Source organism: Pelodiscus sinensis, chromosome 1 (assembly GCF_052426305.1).
Source record: "Pelodiscus sinensis isolate ZL-2025 chromosome 1, ASM5242630v1, whole genome shotgun sequence".
NCBI classification, from domain to species: domain Eukaryota; kingdom Metazoa; phylum Chordata; order Testudines; family Trionychidae; genus Pelodiscus; species Pelodiscus sinensis.
In genome coordinates, this window is record NC_143052.1 from 181,135,088 (window position 1) to 181,161,644 (window position 26,557).

The window sequence follows — 26,557 nt, forward strand, 5'->3', positions numbered from 1 at the left end:
ATGTATTAAACAAACAAACAAAACAAGTTAATCAACTCCTGTTTCCCTCTAAGGCTTACGTCTACACTGTGGAGCCAGAGGTACCCCAAAATAACTATTTAGCATCATCTGATCACGCCCATAATTTCAATATATAACAGTCACACTATTCCAATAAAACATCATTTCACGAGAGATGAGATGTTTCAGAATAGTGCTTTACTTCAAAATTTTATGCTGTGTAGACAGCACCAAATTTGAAAATAAGCTATTTTGAAATTACCTCAGAATAAGCTACTCAATTTATATAGTGCAATTTGCGTGGCTTATTTCGAGGTTAGCTGTTTATAAGGGTTACATTATAAAAGAGAGAAGAGAAATCATTTCTTGGGTTAAATGAAGTATGTTTATATGCACCTTTAACACTATTTAGTTTCCATACAAGACTGTTTCTTTTACTTGTGAATGTATATCACTGGACTACAATGTAGGCTTAGCTGTTTGAGGCAGAACCTGAAGTCATACGTATTAAAATATCTGATAACCTTTTTTCCCTCAGGATGCTAAATAGGCTGTTGATTATCAAATGTTTTCTGTGGATAATCTGATTACTATTGTTGAATTTAATTAATGTTTGCTCTTTTTTAGATGTGCCATCTAGTCCCTATGGAGTAAGAATTATAGAGTTGTCACAGACTATTGCCAAAATCTCTTTCAATAAGCCGGATTCACATGGAGGTGTGCCCATTCATCATTACCAAGTGGATGTGAAAGAAGTAGCTTCAGAAACATGGAAAATAGTGCGCTCCCATGGAGTTCAAAGTGAGTCTGCAAAAATGGGATTTTTTTAAAATTAAAAGAATATCAGGGAGTTATAATAACAAATTCTTGTTGACCGAGCCTGTCTCACTATCCTAGCAGTATTATTCTTTCAATGATATTCTCAGATACTGCGGCTAGCTCCATTGACTTAAGCGGAATCAAACCTATTTACACTGATAATTTGGCCTTTTATTGTCTTTTAAATGTCCATTGACATTATTTCTTGGTTTTTCAGAAGTCTGGTAAGCAAACTCAAAGTTATTCAGAAAGTAATTATGTAGATTTTTAATATACTACTTATGCAATATGAAGAATACAGTTTATAAATTGATCCACCGCAAAGAAGGAAAGTAGCAGAAGAGTCAAATTAAGAGTTTTGAGTATGCTTCGCTGTGCATTTAATTAAAAAGTACTAAGAGGACAGCAGTATCCTGATAATAAATTATTGATTTTAACTACTCTATAACATTCTACATACTTGTAAATCATTGTTACATGTGTTTAAAACTTATTTATAAAATATTAATATAGTATCAAGTATTTCTTTGTGCTAAAGTATATGTCTTATTTGAGATATTGCATGGTTGAGATACTTGACATATGGGCCAGAACATAACCGATCCTGTGGCCACTTCGCACTATTCTGAAGACAAAAAAAGTCTATAAACCTCATCTAAACAGAGGAGCCTGAGGAGTCCCCTGGCATGGGTGAATTAAGTGCATGCCCAGAGTAAAAGAAGGGGTGTCTGCCAGAGGGTGATTCAATACACAATCGCTTCCAGGCACTGTCTTGCCCTTGTAGTTCTTAGATGGTATAAGTTAGAGCAGTGTCTCTTAAACTTTTTAAAACTGAGGAACACCAAACAACAATTTTTTTTTATGCGGAACACCAATGATTTTTTGTTGAGCAAAAAAAAAAAAGGGCCGGGGGAAAGTTATTGAAGAAAAAAAAAAAGGTTGCCTACCTCTTTAAGGGTGGCCATTTTGAATTCTATTGCTCTCCACAGTGCCCTGGAACACAATTTAAGAAACACTGAGTTGGAGGATCTCCAAGAATCCTAATATACACAGTTTCTAAACTGGCTTCCATTGTCTACAAGATTAGAGGAACACAAATACTTAAAAAAAAAAAAGAGTATTACTAAAAGAACACCTAGGCTGCGTCTACACTACATACTTCCTGCACAAAAAGCCTTTTGCGTAAGAGTTTTTGCACAAAAACTTCTTGCGCAAGAGCAGGTCCACACCTCAAAGCACATCGCAAAAGTGATGTGCTTTTGTACAAGAGAGCATCCACACTGCACAGACGCTCTTGCGCAAGAAAGCTCTGATGGCCATTCACAGAGTGGTCATCAGAGCACCTGTGCTTTTTTCCATGAGCAAGAAACCCCTATGCTTTTTCTTGTGCAAGAAACCCCTCTGGAGCGTCCACACTTACTTTTTTGCACAATAGCTACAGCGCAGAATGGAGTTATAGCTTGTAAAAGGAAGTTTACCTACACTGGAAAAAGCCCTCCCTTCTGCCCTTTTACTGTTGATTTACTTGTGCAAAAGCGCATTTGAGGTGTAGACGCTCCACGGGTTTTTGTGCAAAAACCTTGCAGCAAGGGTGTACAAAATCTTGCTCTACTGTACAAAATCTAATTTTTCAACAGTGATCTTAAAAACAGGTGCATTGTGCAAATGTTCACAGCTATCTAACACTTTGAATGGATCTTTAGTGGTTCCTAGACGCATGCTTGACTTTTTGTCACAGTTTGAACACTTCTCAGTATAGTCAATTGAGTCTGTTTAGGTATTGAAAGATTACTGTTAAAATAGTTCTTTTTTCCCCACCACTGCTGTTGGTCTCACTACTACCACAGAGTTATTTTCTTACATCAGTCCCTGACAAGGTCATTCAGTAAGTCAGTATGCACTAGGGAGTTATTTAAAAATAACTGCCCTTATTTTGAAATGAGTGGAGTTTCCACACTATCAAGCTTGTTATTTTGAAATAACGGGCTGATTATTTTGAAATCTGTACTCCTACTTTCCTTTGGTAATAATGCTTATTTCAAAATTGAAATAGGGATAGTGTGGATGTTCCACTGCTGCACTTTTGAAATAATTACTCCCCAGTGTTTCCTGGTGCTCTAAGTTGAGGTAGTGCATCCACAATAATGGAGCCTGCCTTGGGCAAATTTTGAGGCTCGCCTGTAGTGGGGACATGCTATTTTGGTTTTGTTATTTTGGGAGTTATTTCACATTTAGTTATTTTGAAATAATTTCCTAGTGTACGCATGCCCTATGAGACCTAACATTAAACTACAGATCTCAAAGTAAGAGCTGACCTAAGCCTTCACTCAAAACGTGAACCAAATTGACAGTATTTTTTTTAAAGATTCAAATAGGTTATTCTAGATCTTCGTGTTTTTCACAAATATAAAATAGCATGAAATAAATTATAAATTGAAGTCAAATGAAGAAAAATCACTTTTTGTAGTGGCCAATTTCTAGCACAACCTGCTCTTGGATGATGCTGCCAGCAGCATGGGCCTAGCCTCTGTATAACTAGCCTCATGCTCTTCTACCTCACCACTGACAAAGGGTGTGTCTAGACTACATGCCTCCTTCGACGGAGGCATGTAGATTAGCCAGATCGGAAGAGGGAAATGAAGCCGCGATTAAAATAATCGTGGCTTCATTTAAATTTAAATGGCTGCCCCGATCTGCCGATCAGCTGTTTGTCGGCAGATCGGGGCAGTCTGGACGCGATGCGCCGACAAAGAAGCCTTTCTTCATCGGCACAGGTAAACCTGGTTTCACGAGGCTTACCTGTGCCGATGAAGAAAGGCTTCTTTGTCAGCGCATCGCGCCCAGACTGCCCCGATCTGCCGACAAACAGCTGATCGGCAGATCGGGGCAGCCATTTAAATTTAAATGAAGCCGCGATTATTTTAATCGCGGCTTCATTTCCCTCTTCCGATCTGGCTAATCTATATGCCTCCGTCGAAGGAGGCATGTAGTCTAGACACACCCAAAGAGAACAACCTAGATTGGAATGGCACCCTCATTCCAACTCTGAATGCTGGGCTGCAGTGCTACTTCCCCCAATTTGAGCTAGCAGTGGGAGTTCTCCTTGTCGGCATGGAGCAGATTCATATGGAGATAGCTGTATTTTGGCTGGTCTCCACCAATGACAATAGTGTCCAAGGGCTGGTGATGCTAAAATGACCTCCCTCTCCAGAACCTTGGCTGGGCTAAGGAAGAAGGGATGGGAGGAGCTGGAGCTACCACTGGGCAAGGGTACTTGATGCATGTACTCCTGCCTGATCCAGGCTGTCCTGGCAACTCCCAATCTGAAAACCCAGTGAGGAGAAGGGGAACAGGGCTGGATGTGGGCAGAAATTGGTTGGCAGGGCTGGATGAAATAATTTCTGTAAGGGCTTTTGACATATTTTATTAATGCAAAAGTAATACAAAATATAGCATTTTAATGGATATAATGAAATAACAGATTTTCTGAAAAATAAATAAAAAAAAGTATATCCAGAGTTTGTTATTCCTCCCCCTTCAATTTTTCAAGATTTTGCTCTTTATAATTTTGAGTGGAAATACCCACGAGGCATACCAGGGAGGTCGACAAATGCCTTTGATGTCGACCGCGGAGCATCCAGACTAGCATGCTGAGCCAACAAACAGCTGATCGGCACAGTGTGGCAGCCATTTTAATTTAAATGAAGTGACGATTACTTAAATCGCCGTTTCATTTTCCTATGCCAGGTAGCCTAATCTACATGCCTCTGTTGTCAGAGGCATGTAGTCTAGACATACCCTTAGATACATATTGTGTCAGAGCCAAAACCTTTGAGCTTCATTAGTCCAGTTTGGAGGCCAAAGTCTGAAATATCATTGCGAAAGATGTTTCTTCTGCTTTCATCTATTTAGTGTGATTGATAAAATGTATTTAATTCCTGTTTTCCACCTGTTCTTCATTCATAAGTTTAGCAGAGAAGAAAAAATAAAAGGGAGGGTCAACCTGTGGCTTTTGGTAGTAGTATGTTTTTTGTTTGTTTTCATTAGAACACTCTGAATTGCATGAATGGTTTGTGTAAGTTGGATAACATCTTGGCTATAGTGTATCTTACAGCAGCGTAGGTGGTAATCGTAATATTTAGCCTCCAGAACTCAGAATTTTTGCAGGTCTAGGGAAAACAGGATATATTATGATAGTTCATTTCCTCTGGCAGGATGGCATGTACATGAATGGATGCTGGTCTTCCTACTCCTCTCGCTGTCCCATATTTCCTTTTGTTTTATAGCAAGAGTAAGGCAATGAACTGAAGCTAGGAGTCTACATATAAAACATACTAAACATCCAGTGATGAAAAATATGAAGCTCGTGATTTTGTATAATGTAATCTGAACCTTAGACAATCCAGTTGGCATCTGGGTTAATTTAACTATGCTTAGTTTAACCTCAGAGATAGGCTAGAGAAGATAATTAGCATTTAGTGTGTATCACAGTATGTTAAGCCAGCTCCATAGATGATTTCTTTTGAATATTTAATCCTGGCTTTTAATGTCGGGGATGAACTGATTATATAACAAAAGTAATTGCCTTGACCAATCCTGTTTTTAGTACATCCAAGAGTTATCGTCTTGCCTTGTTTTCCATCCTTTGATTTTGAAATTTTTTTGGCATGATACTGTAGCCAATTCATGTGTTTTGAGTTAGGAGAACCACCCCTTATTGACTGCTAGGATTGCTTCAATATAATATCTGCTTAAAATGTGCATTATCTAATAATTGAAACTGAGAGTTTCCTGGTAAGCAGAGGTACTTACTGTCAGTGAGCAGCACCTCTGTTATACCATGAAATACCTTGCATATGCATTGATTCAATGTGGTACACAGCCCCTCAGAATGAATTACAGTATGGGACACTAAATCTCAACATGTCCTCTATTGTTTCTTTCTATCCCCCTTTTGCTCTGGGTTTTCTTATTTTTATTCAGTTATTCACCCACAATAATGTCCTCTCTTTCCCTAACCTCTAACCCTTGACTTTCTTAATTTGCACACCATTCTACTATACAAATGCTTTGTACTGCCATCTTCAGTGTCTCAGAGGTAAATAATATTTCTGACAACCTCTGCTGGCAGTAACAGTTAGAAGCATCCCTCTCCAAAACCTGAAGAATTATTTGTGAACTTCAGAGAAGCTCTGTGCTTTGTGTAAATAAATGAAAAATTGTATGTCTGATCATAAGAGGGAGAGCTGATAGTGCAGTTGATTCCCATAAAAACTCACCTTGTATTCATACACCTTGTATAATTGTTTCTGCTAGCATATCAAGTATTTTAATATATACTTTAATATATTTTATAGATACATTACAGTCCTTGAAACTTGTAAATGCAAGAAACTACTGCAATCTCTCTCAGACCATTGAAGGAAAATGCTCATTTTTAACTGCCCACATCATACACACTTTGGTAATCCTATACTATGCTGTCTAACAGAGCAATAAAACATGCCTGATATATTTTAATTGTAAAATGGTGCAGATATTGCATGTGACTGCATTTCAGTTTTGTTTTGGCTGTTCTTAATGATGTACTACAGTCACAAAACAAAAATCCCTCTGCTGCCTATCTCTTCATTACAGAGGTAGAGAGAAAGAAGCTCACCAAGCCAGAACTACCATAAAACATATCATTTTTTATCTTCTGAGGCAGTTGCCCTCTAATTTAGTAGGACCCAGTATAAAGAGGCAGACCTTCACCTTGTTCCATCAATGCTCTTATATTCAGACTGCTTTGGCATGTTTTCTAAAAGTCTTTCTAAACCCCCCTTTGTTACTTTTTATTCCTTTTGCAGTGTCATTGTAGTGAACATTGAGATTGTTTTTCCATGTTAAATCCCTATTTTCAGTTTAGAACTTTTTCTAAAAATGTCTTTCATATTGGTAGAAGTTTCTCTTGCTTTCCACAGCCTGTAACTGCTGCTGCTACTTCCTCTTCCTCCTCCCCATTAAATTGGCAATACTCGCACCAATTTTTGCATTTCTGAATGAGGAAAAAACCCCTCAGAGTTACTGAAGTTGACAAATCATGATTTAAAGACTTCGAGTTATAGAAAAAAAAATTCACACTAATTTACACTAATTTAAATTTTGCAGGTGACCCAGGCTCCTTGCTTAGAGGAAAGTGAAAACCCTCGAGAATCTCTGCCAATCTAACGTAGGGGGAAATTCCTTCCAGCTTCCAAATATAACAATCAGTTAGGTCCTGATCATGTTGGCAAGACACTTGGGAAAAAAATCTCGGTAGTAATGGAAATCCCTCCCAATCTAATGACCTATCAAATATTTGCTGCTAGCAGTTGCAAATCAGCTACATGCCTTCTATGTCTACCATATGTCTGCAACCTTTCCTTACTCTTTATAAGAAGGTAAAAGTGAAAAAGTCAGGGCTTGATTTTCCATTGTCTTTCACTCTTTTCACTCATTTAGATCTATGCTAAGTTAGTATTAAATTCTACCAAAGCAGAATGGTGGCATTTTACATCCCTTTGCTCTCGGGTGCAAATGACAGCAGTAGGTGCAAAATAAAGGTGAGCCAGACCCCTTATGTGCATAGGTGAAAATGGGTCAGTGAAGTCTGGTACAACATAACAGCAAGAAGCAGCCCTGATACTTGGCTGACATTAAAGCACTGCCATGGCACTACCGGCAGCTGCCCTTTGATCCAACAATTTAAAGAGCTTGGGACTTCCAGCCACCCCTACCACAGCTGCAGCACCTGGAACCCTAGCAGGAGCTCTAGGCCCTTGAAATTGACAATGGAGCCCTGAGGCTCCTGGCTTGCCAAAAAGAGCTGGCTAGGGGAGTCTGGTTTCCTACCCATGATCCTTCTGTCTGAAGCTCTGCCTCTGCTATCTTTGTCATGGGTAAGATAATTAATGTCTTTGTTTAGACCGAGGCGTAAAGTGTTGAATTTAAGCATGAATGACAGTTCAGAGGATTCTCTTTCAAGACTTACAAAGATAGCCTCCCCATTTATCACTTCTAATATCATTAGCTCACAGACATTTACCTCCCCCCCCCCCCATCCTCCTTCTGTTCTGAAATTTGATTTGTCCTTTTTATATGTGTTCATTTTTTTGATTGTATTCTTTGGTATATATGATTGCGCCAATTTTCTTCCACTATTTGATCTGAGGAAGTGGATCTGGCCCACGAAAGCTCATCACCTAATAAACCATCTTGTTAGTCTTTAAAGTGCTACATAGTCCTGTTTTTTGTTTCAGCTACAGCAGACTAACACGACTACATTTCTATCACACCTATATGTGGTGTTCATACACAATCCATTCCCACACATTTTGCGCGAGTATATACGACTGCAACAGTACAAGGCAGAAGAGAATCAAGTCTCCGTTGTCTTGGTTCTGCCCTAGTTATGGAGTGTAAATCATACTACACATGTTCTGCTAGGATAGATTGCTCTATATATATATATATATATATACATTCCCAAAGGGAATGCAGATTAACATATTATCATTGATAACTACATTTCATTCATTTTAATATATTCTATGGTGAATATTGAACAGCACTGTCTGTAAGAAAGCTATGGTCTCCTAATTTCTATGCTTTTCTTGGAGTGTTTCATTATAATGTAAAACAGAAGATGAGGTTATAAATTTATTTTCATAAAAATATTTAGTTCCATGTTTCATTAATACAAAAGTATTTTTGTCAGTTTGTGGGCTATAAATAGTACCACAGAGTGATTTTAAACACAGAGAGAAAGACACACACATATACACAGAAATTTAACATTTAATAATTAGGTTTGAACCATGTTTTCTTTAGGCACAATTAGTAAGGGAGAAGTTAAATTGCACGTATAAAGATGTATCTTTTTACAGATTGCTCCCAAATAGTTCTCAAGTTATCAGTACTATGGCTAACTTTATTATCTATTTTGAGAATTCATTAAAAATAATATCAGTCCTTCTTTAGGATCTGAAATAAGGTATATCAGTCTAGAAATACTTAAATTCCCAAGTCTAAATGCCAGTGGGGTTAATTCCTCTTAAACCTTTCCTAGATTGTCACTTTAAATCCCATCCCCTTTATTTTGAGAACAGTTTTAGAGATAAAGGTATAAAGGTCCTGTCTGGTCTGGGCACTTTTATTAAGCTTTTCTATATATATTTGAACAGAGTAGAGGTTTGTCGTTAGTCAAAATATTTTTCCACTGTAATTCTATGTTCCTTTTTTGGCGCTGATCCTCCCATCACTTGCAGATCCTATTAAACTGAAGAGGAGTTGTATATGTATGACTGATGAGTAGCTGAACTATATGTGGGTGTTGCTTTTCCTCCCTGGAGATGGTTGTATCAGAAGGAAAGAGAGAATGCATATAGTTTGTAAAAAGTCTCAGAGGGGTAGCCATTTAACTGTAACTGTAAAACTGTGAATAGTCCTGTGGCACCATAGAGACTATCAACTCTACAGAATCATGAGCTTTCTTGAGTAAAACCCACTACCATCAGATGAGTAGGAGATGAAGTGGGTTTACCACTCATGCTCTTACATATTTGTTAGTCTCTAAGGGTATGTCTACACTGCCACCCTAGTTCAAACTAGGGTGGCTAATGTAGGCGTTCAAAGGAAGGAAGGGAGGGAGGGAGGGAAGGAAGGAAGGAAGGAAGGAAGGAAGGAAGGAAAAATCTCTCTATATATGGGCTTTTAGAAATAAAGAGTCTACATCTTCTGCAATCATTTATAAAATGGCAGCATAGTGAATTGCTAATATTTAACATGCAACTCTGCATTCATTTTGAATTAGTGCAAAGGTCTGCCAGTTGGGAGAGCCAAGTAATAAAAGCAGAACTGTAAACCCAGTGTAGCCGGTAGTATAATTTAAAATATAAAAACAAAAGAACACCATTGTGATGACTCCTGATCCTTTGAAGATCCTACAATGTGTTCATAATAATCCGCAACTGATATATATATATATATATATACATTCATTCTTAGGATCACAAAACCATGGTATGTGTAGACAGTATAATATTACCACTAAGTACTGTGGCCACTCTGATCTACTTGCCGATACACTTGCCAGCTATCCGTGAATGCTTAAACAGTAATTACCTACCTTGTATGTGAGTTTTTTCAGTGCAAACCATAAGAAGTTCTACAAGTTATAATTATAAACTTAAAATTGTGGGAGGAAAATGTTCATACTTGATTAACAATGTAAAATAGAAGCAGAGCTCATTTATTATCCTAGAACTAAAAAAATTACTTTAATTTTAACTTACTATTTCACATGTTTAATTTTAACTTACTATTAAACTCTTATTACTCTTATTTTTGTTGGTCTTTAAGGTGCTGCAGAACTATTCGGGTTTTTTTAAAAAATTTTATCTCTTATTACATGTGCACTTTAATTGTAACACTAGAACTAGTCTAGAAGGGTCTTCCTTTCTGTCCATGGTAGGTCAGTTATATGGAGAGAAGTTTCATTAATGCCATGATATTTAAGGAGGTCATGGGTGTCAAAAGTTTTGAGGGGCAATTCAGACAAGTGAGGATTTTTGCCACTGCCTGCCCTACAACTATGGGTGCCTCACAGTGTTTTTGTGGCTGTAGCTTCCCACCTGGCATCTTCATGAGCAGCCTCTCAGCAGGTAGACTGCATACTTAAGGGACTGTATAGCCCCAGCCCCGGTCTACTGGAATGGCCCCAGCAATACATCAGCCACACTCTGGCTTCTACAACCAATAAATGATCACAACAAATTCCCAGTCTCCAATTGCCCCAGTACCATGTGTCCTGAAATGCCCAGCCCTCTCCTCAACAGCACAGAGAAATAATAAGAATTGTTGCTCCTGTCAAGAGACTGTACCACATCACAGCTTATTAACTTAACTGGGGGTATGTACACCCTTCTCTTTAAAAAATACTGAGTTGGATTATGGTAAAAGTTAGATATATTTATTAACAAAATATGTTTATGTGAGTTCAAGTGTAAGGAATGAAGAAACAGTTATATGTAAAAGAAAATTAAATACACTTCTAAAAATCTAAAACTTAATCTTGTAAGATACAGGCTTTGTCCAAGATAGTTTCTCTCATCAGTCATGTTTATTTCCAGCCATGACTGACTTTAGATCAGTCAGGACCTTCCACAAAAGTATAAGGAGCAGGCTTCCCTTGGACAGCACTTCACCTCTTACATGAAAGATCTTTACCTACATTTGATTTTTACTTGTATTCATCTTCAGATAGTTGAAACCAACCTCCCTTCCCTCCCCCACAATCTTATTTGAAGGACTATCTTTCTCACCTTGCCAGAGCACTAGCCTCTTGTGTCTGTCCATTGATGGATACCAAAGATGGCTTCTTTTTGGCTTATATCTTCCAAAGTTAAGTGACATTATTTCAAGAGAAAGGATGCCCACATGCTCTTCTTCCATTCTGTGGGCTTCCCACCACCTCGTATGATTTCAATATAAATGGAGCTTTCATTTTTTCTGATCTCACCATGCTTAATTTACATGAGATAGGTAGATAGCTGTGACATTCACTCCTCCCTGGGCAAACTGTGTACAGCCTAATATCAATAAATACCCAGAATTACTTTTATAGAGTTAATACATATATTTCACGATGATATCAATCACTAGTGTGTCATTAGCTTTCACAAAAGACTTCACTCTATAAATGTAATATAGTAATATTGTATACAATCATGTGATTCACTTGAGACTCAGCCAGCGGACCAAGCAGTAAACCCTTGAAAAGGATTCTTCTCTTCTCATACTATCTCCTCCCTGACTTATTAGTGAGGCTTTCCTCCACCTGTTGTTAACTTCATGGGTCTCTTTACAATATATGAAAATACATTCTCATTATCTTTCAAAGTACATTGACAGTAACTCCCAGGTGAGAATAACACATTCCTTTGTCTGCGCCAGGCCTGTTTATCAATCTCCTGGCATGCCTGGTTAAATACATTTCATCATTCATTCCAGCATGTTACAATTCTTAATACACACCACACATATATATCACACAAAAAAGATTAATGATCAGTGAATTATTATTTTTCAAATGATACCTAAATGTATATTTTACACATTGTTTAGACAATGGCATGTGAATACTGGTGTGGTTAGTATCACAATGGTTTTGATCCATCATTTTTTAACTAGGTAGTTAAATGTTTTTACTCAGTTATAACTTTACAATAAAGTATAACAATCAAAACTGAAATCGAGAAAATGGAAAGCAATCACCCATAAAATATTAATTACATTTAAAAATAAAATGTGAAGGTATGACTCTAGTGCCAAAGGGCATGCCTACATAGCAAGGCAAAAACCGAAATAAGTTACTCAACTTGAGCTACGATAATTGCAACGCTGAAGTCAAAGTACCTTAACTCAGCTTTTGTCACTGTCAGGAAATCCGAGAAAGAACACTCTTCCTCTGACTTCCCTTACTCCTCATATAATGAGGGTTACAGGAGTTGGAATCAGAAGTCCTTCAGTTTGACATTATGTTGATGTTATATCAAAATAATTGCTTTTAGTGAAGACATGGACTATGTTATTTCAGAATAACGTTAGTTATTGTGAAATAATGCTGTTATGTAGATATAGCCAAGGTGTTTAGCTAAATTTGGTTATGGGCGATATATTAGTCAGATCTTATATGTTTTCAAAACTGATTCATAGTTAGGAGTACCTCTATTTTTGAGTGCCCAACCTGAGGGGGTTTTAAAGAATTTCAATGGGTGAGTGTATAATACTTTCTGAACATCAGGCCCTTGATTGTGTGAAATGGGGAACCAAGTCTCCTAAAATCACTAATCAGTTTTGAAAAGGTAAACTCATGATACTAGGCTTATCATTATTATCATCAGTTAATTGAACATTTGAGTTTCCTTCATAATTTTATACTATTAGCAGGCAAAAGTAATGTATATTTATATCTAGTATGTCTTTATGTGCAATATTTTAATAGAAATTATAACTGTAGTCTCCACTCTGATTAACTGAAATTGTCTGGATAAAATCAACCAGATAATGGTATAGAAAACACGGCATACTAAAAGCCTGGGATAACTGCAGTTACAAAATGGAAAGGTGTGTGTGTATTAAAAATGGTCTTTTCCTACCTTCTTTTCAAAAGCCTCTCAAACTCATTAGTTTGTGTGTATATGTGCATGTATGTTCACAATGTAAATACTATGTGTGGTGGAGAAAGATTGACTTTGTTTCTGGTTTACAAATAAATATTTTAAAATAAATTGCATTGGTAGATTGGGCAATTTAAGGTCTTTCAGTACATTTGTACAGAAGGCATTAGTAAATGGAATGCTAAGTCTGAGTATTTCAGGACGTTTTATATAGAACCTTATCCTAAAGTGGATGAAAGTGTATATGCTTCTGACTATCAAACGTGTATAAAATGATTTGGGAAATAAAGAAAGCCCAGAGAATCAATTTCACAGCCGGAGTGCAAACCTAAAAGTATATCAGTGTTATGCAGATATAATAACCACTGGCAATTTTTGATAGTCTTGCTCTTCTGTAGCTTGTAATTTTGTGTCTGGTTGCCTTCAATAGAGGAGTTGCACGTTGTAAAATGTATGCTTTTTTTCTGATTTTTAGTGTGCTTCTCTTTAAGAACAGGGATACAAAAAAGTCTAGAAACAAATAGAAGAGGGTTTTTTTCATAAGAAATATATGTGTAACAAATATGTTTAAGGAAAGAATGGCTATTCAAAATAAATTTCACGAAATATGGTATGCTATTACGACTTGGATTTCTCCTATTTTCCCACTATACTTTTGCTAAAGCATATTTAGAACTATTTTCATGTTTGTTTCATTATATGATCTAAAGTTAGCTAATGATATTTAGAAATTCACAGTGTATATGCTGATCACATATGACAGACTTGTGATTTGGCTCTTACAAATTAGCCCTGTTTAAAAAAGGGATCATGTAATTCAGTATTGTGTATGAATAACTGATGAATGGAATGCAGCTTTTGTCTTTCAAACAGTATTGCATCTTTTTTTTACATTCCACTTTGTTTATAAACTGTAAAGTACACATCAAATATTTATGCTTTGACAGACTTCATCTATATTTTGTAATATAAAATAACATTTTCTGGCAGGTGTGATATTGTGCAAGCAAATACTTTTTCAACATGACATGGAACTACCAAGATGTTTTAACTGTTGGGCAAAGAGCAAACTGGAGAAGATGGAATAGATGGCCTAACTCTTCCATTGCAATCCCCTACATAGGTGCATGAACGAGTATTTTCTCAGGTCTTACCTCCTCTAACTTTCTTTCTTTCAACTGGCAACAATAAGAAATGGGAATGTGCACAAACACCTTGTCTAGCAGCATTACCATGTAGTTAGGAAGTAGAAGGATGAAATTCATCCCTGTGCAAAGAATTTGTGTCAGTTAAGCTCCAATGAAGCTATATTTTGAGGTTGCGTGCTGCAGAGGCCTTCTGCTGGCCCTTTGCATAATCACAGAATCATAGGAATGTAAGACTGGAAGGACCATGAGAAGTCATTAAGTGGCAGAATTAAGTAAACATAATGGAAGTTGGGGATTCTACAACCTCTTTTGGTAGCCTATTGCACAGTTTAACTACCTTTATAATTAGAAAGTTTTTCCTAATATCTCACCTAATCTTCCTTGCAGCAAATTAAGTCCATTGTACTTCCTCTACCTTCAGTCGACATGAAGAGCAGCCGATCACATTTCTCTTCATACCAGTTCAGTTTGACAGCAAATCATTGATAATTACTCTTTGAATACAGCCTTTCAAAAAGTTATGTGCCTACCATGTAATAATTTCATCTAGATCACAGTTCCCTATTTTGCTTCTGAGAATGTCATGTGGGACTGTGGAAAAAGCCTTATTGAAATCAAGATATGGAATATCTACTGTTTCCCCAACTAGGTCAGTCATTGTGTCAAATAAGGAAATTGTTCTTAACAAATCCATGCTGGATATTCCGTGTAACCTTGTTATCTCCCAGGGACTTAACATTTTCAATAATTTGTTCCAATATCTTTCCGGGTATCTAAATTAAGCTGACTGATCTATAATTCCCTGGGTCCTCTCCTTTCCCCTTTTTTATGATAGTGTTTTCCCTCTTCCAGTTGTCTGGAAAACACCCCTCCTTCAGGAGTTCTCAAAGATAATTGCTAATCATTTCCAAATTGCTTCAACTAATTCTGTAAATTCCCTAGCATAAATTTCTTCAGGCCTTGATGACTTGAATATATCTAACTTACCACAATACTGTTTAACCTGTTCTTTGCTGATTTTTACTTCTGTTGTTTCCCTGCTTCCTCCTTGTTGCTAATATTAATTGTATTGAATATCTGGTCACTACAGTATTAGCCTCTTTAGTAAAGTCTGAAGCAAAATGGACATTAAACACTCAGTTTTCTTGGTAGCTTTTAGCGCTCCTTCCTCACTAGATAGAGGACCCACATTTTCCTTTATCTTTCTTTTGTTCATAATGGCTATGTCTAGACTGGCATGATTTTCCGCAAATGTTTTTAACGGAAAAGTTTTTCCGTCAAAAGCATTTGCGGAAAAGAGCATCTAGATTGGCATGGATGCTTTTGCTCAAAGGACTTTTTTGCGGAAAAGCGTCTGTGTCAATCTAGAAGTGCTTTTACGGAAGAAAGCCCCGATCACCATTTTCGCCATTGGGGCTTTTTTGCGCAAAACAGTTTTTAGCTGTCTACACTGGCCCTCTTGCACAAATGCTTTTGCACAAGAGGGCTTTTTCCCGAGCGGGAGCAGCATAGTATTTGCACAAGAACACTGACAATCTTACATGAGATCATCAGCAACTGCTTTTGCGGAAAAACTTGCCAGTCTAGATGCAACCATTATGTTTAAAGAAGCACTTGTTACCTCCTTGCTGTTTTTTGACATAAAATTCAGTGGTGAATTTCATTCTACTAACTAGATTATGGCACATTTTGTACACCTGCACAGGGGAGTAAAAAAGTGAAAATCAACCCCTTACTATGACACAGATTATGTGTGGGTGACTGTATGTGGCAGAGCACATGTGTGTGTGTGTACAGTGACTGTGTGAATGAGGCAGAGAGACTGTGCAACAGATTGTGTATAGCCTCAGAGTGAGTGTGTGTGTGTGTGTGTGATGACAGTATTTGTGCACAGGAGGCAGAGAAAAAGTCTGTGGCACAGAGATTGGATGTGGGTATGCACAGAGGCTGTGCGTTTGTGTGTGAGTGTGTGTATCTATGACAAACTGGATGTGTGATAAACTGGGTGAAAGAAAGAGAAAGTAAGAGTTGGCTGGTGAAGAAATCTTAAGAATAATGCACTGCCTCTTTGAGAAACACTTCTCTTGGTCACCATTCATACCACAGGGTGGAGCAGCTCTCTTGTGTGTCGCTCTCGCCAATCCCCTGCTCTGCAGAGATTGGACACAGTGTAGGGAGGCACCCTGACACCAGCACTGCCCTCTTGTCCTCTCTCCTGCCCTTCCTGCCTCTACCCCACACAGCAAACAGGAAGTTCCTGGGACCATCCTGGCTGCAGGATAGAGCAAGGGCAATACATGGGTTCTTGCTGGTTATAAGTATACTCGCTTTCCTAATCAGCTGGGTGGCCCAGATATAAATGTTGAGCAGACTGGGATTCAGTTTGCAGGCTATATTTTGCCCACCTCTGTCTTACTCCCTTCTGCTAGATATTCATGTTGTGCATAGCTGTATGAAGGAGCTAGGTACAATTTCCACACTTCTCATGAAACTGCTACTTGAAATTGTCACCTTTTACTCTGGTAAAATCTCTGTATATAGTAAAAGGAATAAACAAAACAACATATATAAAATCCCATTGTATTTTGGCCTGCTTTTTTAATTTTTTGAGAACCATGTTCTGTAATGCATAGTTGCATTCACTTTTATCCATGATCCATAATATGTTCAGGTAGTTAATTTATTGAATTTGCCTATTTTCCAAAATAGGCACAAATTCTAAAACCACATCATTTATTTGAAAGGCAGTAAAACATTAATTTGATTTCCCTGGATTTTGAATTTCCCATCTTATCAGGCTTTTAAATGTACATCTCTCATTAATGCTAATATACTAATGATGCTGATGTCACAATATGCTTTCCATTTTCCTCCCTCCTGCTACTTGAAATTGTCACCTTTCACTTTGGTAAAATCTGACTCTGTGGATTCCCAGCTCTGAAGGCAGCACAGAAGTAAGTGTGGCAATACAGCAACCTCCCTAAAATAACCTTGTGCCCCCCCCTTCTAGAACTCTTTGGGTCAGGACCCTGAATTTAAGAAATGCTGGTCTCCCTGTGAAATCTGTGTAGTATTGCGTAAAGACACAAAAAACAGATTTTATGAGGTGAGATTTCATGTTCCATGATGCATTTTTTAAGGCTGTGAATTTGGTATCTGACCTGTTAGGGAAAGAAGTTTTGTGTTCTGTCACAGAACAGATTGACTGAAAAGGGGTAAAGGTTTGTGATGCATTTGATGGAAGGAGAGACAAATCTATAGTTTTGGAGGGCATGGGTGAGAGGAAGGGAGTTCTAAAGGCATACTCATCTTCATTACCTCATGATTGAATGATACTTTATGCTTTACATACTGTATTTATATTACATTGTAACTATTGGCTGTAAGTTATACAGTATTCATTCATTACAGTTCATTAAGTGAAACAAATTGAATGTGATTGGTTAGGTTTGAGCATTAGAAGTATCAGAAAACACAATGATTTTACATATCTGAACGTAGTGTATGAAATGGAAAAATATGAATTTTAATGCTTCTTGGCTTCTTGGGTTCAGAATTCACTGATTTTTGTAATGAATAAATAATCTAATTTTGCTCTCCCAGAGGCTACATTTCTCAGAAGAGTTGTGTAATACAAGCTTTATACTGGTTGCATATCTACTTATATTATATATATAATTTTCTCTGCCAGGTCTAGTAAATTTTCATGATAATCATTGGGACCATTTTCCCCTTTAAAGGGAAAATAATTTTCCTTCATGGATAAAGTATACTTCTCAAATACTTTAGGTAAGACCTGAAAGTAGCAGCATACATATAATAAAAGAAATATTTAAATGTTTTAGATGACATTTTTTATATTATTACTATGATATCTGAAGGTATGTCTACACAGCAACATGATTTTGAAATAGTGTTATTTTTAAATAACTTAGTCCATGTCTACACAGTGGGCAGTTATTTTTAAATAATGTCAAAATACTGTCAAGCTCGAAGACTTCTGACTCTGACTCCTGTACCCCTCATTGTAGGAGGAGAAAGGAAAGTTGGAGGAAGAGTGCTCTATTTTGAAATAAGTGCTGTGTAGATGCTCCCGATTTGAAAATAAGCTACGCAATTGACATAGCTCAATTTGTGTAGCTTATTTCGAGTTAAGCCCTGCTGTGTAGATGCATCCTGAGAGAGCAAACTCAGTAAGTATTGTTTTGCTCCTGTAAATATAGTGTCTTTTTCAGAGACAAAATCATATTATGTTTTCAAAATCATATTTGTTTTTAAACTGAACTATTTTTATTTGTTAGGATATTGGTTTGGGAGACCTGAAGATAATGTAAACATGTGGAAAATAGAGTTTAAAGTGTACATCTTTGTGTACATATACATGCATACAATATTTACACATACACAGTAATTATATTAGCATAGCGACTAGAGTAGCATCTGTGAGTTATTGATTTCCTTCACTCCAGTCTTTCTGATTTCAGATTCAGCTATGTGACAAGGAATGTTTGTTAGCACTGATCAATGATCTCTTTGCAGTAGATTGCAACCGTGCCAATTTTATTAGCTCTCTCAGCAACCTCAGATACCAAGGAATTGTAGACATGACAATGGCCCTCTAGAATGCATTAACTTGTTGAGTGCCTTCACTCCTTTCTAGTATGAGGAATACAGCAAGTATCTTCATGCAGTTACTGAGATGATGGAATAAGTTGTAGGTTGGATGAGGGGTACCTGACAGGTCACACTTAATCTCGATGAGGCCAAGGTAGTATTAGACTTGAAGCAGGGAGGGAGGGACATCAGCAACACGGGCAGTATAATTTGAACAGCCTTGCCAGAAGGTATCCAAGCCTTATTTGCACCATAAGTTCTCTATCTAGTACTCCTCCTTGATTTCTGTCTACTAATGGAAGCTGGCTGGTACCTACAGTAATCAATGCATCATTCCAGATTAATTTGGTAAGGGGAGCAAAGGCAATTATTTTTGTCGTATACCAAAATTGCTACAATGATTCATGCTTCAGTCACCTCAAAATGAAGCATTACAGCCATGATCTCTCTGAGCCTGATCCAAAAACCTGTGATGCTAACACAGGTTGTTTCAACTGAGAAGAATAGGAGTACCTTGTAATCATGATAAAAATAGTCTAGTTTCTGTCTTCATTGCAGAAAAGTATCATTTTGTAAGTAAAATATCTTGTATAAAATAGCAAAATCTCCAAGTACTTAAGCGGATGATGGAAACGACAATCATATAGGAAGTGTGTTGTCAAACCAGCAAATTATGAGACTTATCAAGCTATAGAGTTGTGTGAAAGAACACTATAGAAACAGTTGAGGAAATTGGGAAGGTGCAATACCTGAGAAGTTGCAAAATTGCTTAAGGAGGAAAATACTGCTAATATCAGTTCAAAAACTGTGAGGAAAGTGATAAGGAGAAAAGAATTGAATGTGGGACTAGCCTATAGAAACTAACTCTCAGTACAAATCAATGTAATTAAAAATTTCTCAAGTGACATGGGATATGCTGAAAGTTATGGAATGAAGTTTTATTGTGTTTTATTTTTGTGTACTCATATTCATGTTCCAGACTGTTGGAAAAGTTTCCATATGGAAAAGGGTTGGAAAAGTCATAAGAGAAAGATGACTGCTGAGCATGATGGAGGTTGTTACACGAACTGTATTTCGTCAAAAGGACAATTAAAAGATATGAGCATCTCAAATGGTCTATTTGGAATAATACTCCTCATCCCCCCGACCCAATCAGGACAAGAACAGAGACATCTATGTGCCTTTTCAGTGTAAAGAAAGATTGTGACCAAAATCCTAAGGATAGTTGAAAGATCCGTATTTCTATACATGGGAGCTCTGTACCAGTATGACTGATAGTAGGAACGATTAGGGTAGTTCAAAGGGCTCTGCAACACTCTGGTCTCATGCAGCTGAAGGAGGAAAGAGTGATTTCATAATTATTCACTCTGAACCTTTTGCATATATTAGTCCCTCTCTTTTGCATGGAAGACTTGTTGAATTTACTGCTGCCCTAATCCGTTTTGTCTATGTCTTCTTGCCATCCCAAAATTCTGTGAGAGTACAGAGAAGGCTGGGAATGGGGTCAGAAAGTGTTCCACTAGGTGAGTGCTTTTCTGCCCCCCATTACTCTGGTGTAGGGAAAGACTTTTAGCCCCAAGAGTCCCATTATCCCTTTGTGATGTTGGCTCAGTTTCAGAACTAGCAGCTGGCTCCCATCTCTCTTCAGGCCACTTGTCTATCCATCAGCTAAATAACAAATTCCAACTGCCAGGCTTAGGTTGCCAAGGTAGAAGGCAGACAGGGAGTGGGCAGCAGTAGCAGCAGTATATAGAGCATGACACCACCAGAAGAGGGAGCCCCTCTCAGGAATTAGTTATGTGCAGACCAAGTCAAGGCAGGTCAGGGTAAGCTGTCTGGCTGTATTCCTGTGATTTTTTTTCACTGTTATTAGTTAAGTGAGTTGAATCAAGTATAGTGATATGAAGAAAATGGAATCTAAGAAAAATGTCATCAACAAGCAACTGTAACAGTGAATGGTGTACACCTAGAAGGAACTGTTTCCTAGTTTAACACTCTTCCAAAATGATTTCACTAAAGGTGAAAGCAACAGGAAGCTGTAAAACATGGAAGGCGGTGATGAAAAAGAAATCTCAAAATATGTATTTTGCTTACATTGGACATCCATCTAAATAGCTAAATATCCACGGATGACTGGAGTCAGGTTGACACAGTTACATGAATTTTGACAATCACTATTAAGCATCAGATTCTACTAATCTTACAATGAGGACAGCTCTACACTAAAAGGGAAAGTTGTTAATTATGTAGGTGGAGTCGACGCACCTTTTTTGAGTTTCTCTGCCATCCGTACAGCAGGAGGCTGATGAGAGCAAACACTCCCATTGGCTTCCCATACTCCTTGTAAGAGAAGGAGTACCGGCTGCCAATGGGGGTACCCTCTGAGTTCAATTTAGTGGGTTTTTACTAGACTCACTAAATTGAACTCCAGAAGATCAATTGTGGCAATGTTGATCTCCCGCCCACCGCAACCCTTGAAGACATAGCCTGAATTAGTTGCTGACAACATGAATAATCCCATTGATATCTATGGGGTTGTTCACCATTTAAACTATCATACAATGTAAGTGTGGCAGAATCAAGTTCTAAACCATTGATTGATATTACTAAACTTTATTATCTGTTAAGGAATACATCTGATAATACTAAACATCACTGTTAAGGAATATTAGCTGTTTTTTTTTTCTTCTTGTTCTTAATCCCCATAATCTGTAAACCTTTGGAGCAAATTGTATGTTTCCTCTTTTTTCTTATCATTGGCTTTTGTAAACACATTAGCTGAAATGCAGTTCATGAACATATTTTTGTATTTCATCCTGGGTAGCTAAATGGTTCACTGACAATGTGTGTAACAGATCCATCTAAGTAGTTTTATTTCTGTTCTGAGATTATGGTTCTATTTGTTTCTCCAAGTTCAAAATATTTCACTGAATTGTTTTCTGAGCCATGATTTGGATTGTCTTTGAACAAGAATAAAATAGAAAATGAAAATGTGAGTATAAATAAGTTTCCACATGCAAACCTAATCCTCAATAATGAGAAACTTTATCCTGAAGACTAATTTAAAGAACAGCATGATTGTTTACTTGATACTAATGTTGACTCAGTAGTGTTGAATTAACCACTGATTTTAACTCAATTACAAAGTTTTTATAATTCTAGATTTATATCTGGGCTATCCCATGTATTTGCATCATCGTGACATATGGGTGGTGTGATTTTGAATGATATATGAAGAAAACAGATAAATGCCAGAACGGAGTAAAAAGCTACTATCTCAGGAATTCAGAAATTTTTATGTAAAGAGAGAGCTTTCTCTAAACAAAACATATTACTGTTGTTGAAATCCAAATTAGATCACAGCATTTATAGAACTTGACACTTGTGTTCATTAGGCATTATGGGTTTTTGAGTGTGATCCAGTGTCCATCAAAGTCGATGTAAAGATCTATCCTAACTTCTTTTTGATTTAGATCAGACCCTAACATTGTTCATTTTGTTTACTTTCTGGCACTTCAACTTAAATAATAGTAACTGTTCCACTTGTGTATTATTAGCATTTCTTTTTAAATTTATTACAATGAAAATCTATGTTAAATATGGTGCCTAAGCTCTCTCTGGCATGAAGTTCCTGCAGTTTATTTAGATTCATTTTGTATACTTGACATCCTGGAATCTCTAAATTACCTAATAAAAATGAAAATTAAATATGTGGAGGAAGAAAATATTAAAAGGATAATTATGTTTTGGTAACTGTGTACAAAACATTTAATATGCTTTTGCCACGTGCAGGGTTTTTTAAACATCAGTACAAAAAATTATATTTTAAAATGAAATGATCCATGTTACAGTATATTTGATTCACAGGTAATTAATCTGGCACACTTTTTTAATTTCAGCACTGTAATAATTTTACATTATAGTCCACAAAATGATGCAATTTTCTAACAGAGTCATTATCTCACTGATTTTTATTAGGTCTGCATGTAGTTTTGAATTTTTGTTAAACAGAGACAAATTAAGGTCCAAACCTGTCTTCATGAAAGGAATGGAAATTGTGCCACTCATTTTAATGGGATACGGACCAGACCCTTAATTATGTTTTTCTGCCATTTTAGTATGTAGCTCTAGCTCAAAATATTTTCATTATTAAAATGTATTGCAGTCTTTCTCAAATTCTGACATTTACAGCCAGATGCTTAGATCATCATTTACAAAATGAGTTATTTGGGCAAGGCAGACAGATGGAAATGGAACAATGAGACTGTTTCTGAATATGAATGAACACAATTCCCACTACTAAGCAAAACCCCTAAATTTATTTTCTTTCTAAATGTATTTCCAATAAGACTACATCCCCACTCGCTGTTTGGAAAAACTTCTCTGGCATAGACAGGAAGATCAAACTTTGGGCTAGTTTGTTAGAACTTCTGTTGGTTCGTGGTAGAGAGAGCAGGCTTGGGCCTTTCTGTCTCATACACATACCCAGATCAGATTGGGGACATCATTCTCTAAGCCCATAATAGCCCAAGGATTGCCAAGAAATTCCTCAAATCTCTGGCTATCCACAGAAGACAGGAACATTTGCACAGATTGCCAGTACTTTTTTGTGCTACCCCAGAGCCCTCTTTAATGCTGGTAGAGTGTGCGTCCCTTTTCCCCCCCAATTTGTTTCTTGGATCTCCCCACCTTCAGGGTGTTTCACAGCATAAAACCACTTTATGCTTATGTGAGTGAGCATCATATTAACAAAGGGAATGCCACACCTGTTTCAAGGGAGATGATGTACTAGAGGACAGCCTGTCCTCCTTCCTGTCCCAATACCGTGGAACTTAAGGAACAGGATTCTGTTAGAAGTCAGTGGTCCTGTTTCCCTATTGCCTTGCACCTTGTGTCTTCACTTACCAAGTGAATACAAACAGGCCATGAAACTCTACTAAATGAGAACTTTCCATTTACTGACACCGGTGATAGTTTTCTTATGTCTGTTCTATGCTTGCTCTGCACACAAGTATATAAGAGAAAAAGGTGTAGCATACTGGAGATTCATATCTAGAGATGGACAGAACATACACCTAGAATCCATCACCCTCTCTGACATAGAAATCTCTCCCATTGAATAGAAATTCTGCAGTGTATCAACCTTCCAGGACATACATCTGAGAGCATGATTTGACTCTGGTTTTGCAGGCAGCAATAGGTTCCACTTGCTTTTGGAAGTTATCAAAACATGAAACAAATTTCATATAGCAGTTATGTAAACTTTATTTAGGGCTTACTTTACGATATTTACTTCCTCAGTGAATTAGTATCTGAGACAAGAAGAAAGCTGTACCGTGCAACAGCTAACCCCCAATCTTCTCAGTGCATTAATATACTCTATTTCCGCATAAAAGTGGATACTGTAGGATTAAATGTACTATAACTGTACTATTTGTATTCTGGCATTTCTTTGTTGGGTGATGATTTATGTTGTCCACATGGGAATCACAAGGGAGTCACAATGTTTGCACTCTTGGGATGAGAAGGCGGGGGAGACTGTCAATCTAATATACCTATAAAACCTAACTAATTCCATTCTTATATACCACTAGGATAGCCAAGCATTATAAACAACCTAATCTTGTTACCAGAAAATCTTCTTTTAAAATGTGCTTAGATTTATTACACCATTTGTTTCACTATGAACCATGCAGTAGCAATCTTTGCACTTTATATGAATGCACTATGCTGCTTGATAGCTGTTAAAATCCTGTGATAATGAATGAGACTTCTCAAGCTGAAACATTTATAGACTTCAGCTGAAGTATTGTTTTATTTTTACATGCAGAGACTGATTTCTTTTTTCTTTTCTTGCTTGCATTTTTTTTAAGAGTTCTATCCCTTAAAGCTATTGACCTACAATTTTGGGGCACACTCTTCTTGCACACGCCTTTTTAATCCTTCAAAACTATTGCCTGGCACTATATGACTTGCAACCTATAGCTAGCTCCTTTCCAGTGAAAGAGCAAGGCCTAAACAGTTTTGAATGTCTGTACCATATTTATAGGTCCAGTAATGCCTTCAACACCAGAAGGTTGAAAAAGCTACCAGAGGAGAAGCTGTTCTGGATTTGGTTTTAACAAATAGGGAGGAACTAGTTGAGAACTTGAAAGTGGAAGACAGTATAGGGGACAGTGATCACGAAATAATAGAGTTCATGATCTTAAGGAAAGGTAGAAGGGAGACCAGCACAATTGAGGTAATGGATTTCAGGAAGGCAGATTTTGATAAGCTCAGAGAACTTGTAGGTAATGTCCCATGGGAAGCAAGACTGAAGGGAAAAACAACTGAGGAGAGTTGGAAGTATTTCAAAGGGACGTTGTTAAGGGCCCAAAAGCAAACAATTCCGCTGTGTAGGAAAGATAGAAAATATGGCAAAAGACCAGCTTGGCTTAACAAGGAGATCTTGCACGATCTCAAAATAAAAAAGGAGTCATATAAAAAATGGAAACTAGGACAACTAACAAAGGAGGAATATAGGCAAGCAACACGGGAATGCAGGGGCAAGATTAGAAAGGCAAAGGCACAAAATGAGATCAAACTAGCTACAGGCATAAAGGGAAACAAGAAGACCTTTTATAAATACATTAAAAGCAAGAGGAAGACCAAGGACAGGGTAGGCCCACTGCTTAGTGAGGAGGGAGAAGCAGTAACAGGGAACTTGGAAATGGCGGAGATGCTCAATGACTTCTTTGTTTCGGTCTTCACCGAGAAGTCTGGAGGTGTGCCTAACGTAGTGAATACAAGCAGAGAGAGGGTAAGTTTAGAAGATAGGATACACAAAGAACAAGTTAAAAATCACGTAGGAAAGTTAGATGTCAGCAAGTCACCAGGTCCTGATGAAATGCATCCCAGGATACTCAAGGAGCTGATAGAGGAGGTATCTGAGCCTTTAGCTATGATCTTTGAAAAATCATGGCAGACAGGGGAGATTCCAGAAGACTGGAAAAGGGCAAATATTGTGCCCATCTATAAAAAGGGGAATAAGAACAACCCAGGAAACTACAGACCGGTCAGTTTAACGTCTGTCCCAGGGAAGATAATGGAGCAGGTAATTAAGGAAATCATATGCAAACACTTGGAAGGTAATAAAGTGATAGGGAATAGCCAGCATGGGTTTGTGAAGAACAAGTCATGCCAAACTAATCTGATAGCTTTCTTTGATAAGATAACGAGCCTTGTGGATAAGGGAGAAGCGGTTGATGTCATATACCTAGACTTTAGTAAGGCATTTGATACGGTCTCGCATGATATTCTTATTGATAAACTAGGCAAGTATAACTTAGATAGGGCCACGATAAGGTGGGTGCATAATTGGCTGGATAACCGTAGTCAGAGAGTTGTTGTTAATGGTTCTAAATCCTGCTGGAAAGGGATAACAAGTGGAGTTCCTCAAGGGTCTGTTTTGGGACCCGTACTGTTCAATATCTTCATCAATGATGTAGATATTGGGATAGAGAGTACGCTTATTAAGTTTGCAGATGATACCAAACTGGGTGGGGTTGCAACTTCTTTGGAGGATAGGGACATAATTCAAAATGACCTTAGCAAGTTAGAGAAATGGTCAGAGGTAAACAGGATGAGGTTTAATAAAGAGAAATGCAAAGTGCTCCACTTAGGAAGGAACAATCAGTTCCATACATACAAGATGGGAAGCGACTGTCTAGGAAGGAGCATGGCGGAAAGGGATCTAGGGGTCATAGTGGACCACAAGTTGAATATGAGCCAACAGTG

At 37.5% G+C, this 26,557-nt stretch overlaps 1 protein-coding gene across 2 annotated transcripts in view; it reads left to right on the forward strand.

Moving 5' to 3' along the window:
• NCAM2 (neural cell adhesion molecule 2) overlaps window positions 1-26,557 on the forward strand; it is a 545,555-nt gene that overhangs the window by 428,341 nt on the left and 90,657 nt on the right. For both annotated transcript variants that reach the window (XM_075910051.2, XM_006128839.5), the window contains exon 12: window positions 628-801. In XM_075910051.2, the coding sequence (XP_075766166.1) occupies window positions 628-801 (174 nt within the window). The remainder of the gene's footprint in view (window positions 1-627; window positions 802-26,557) is intronic.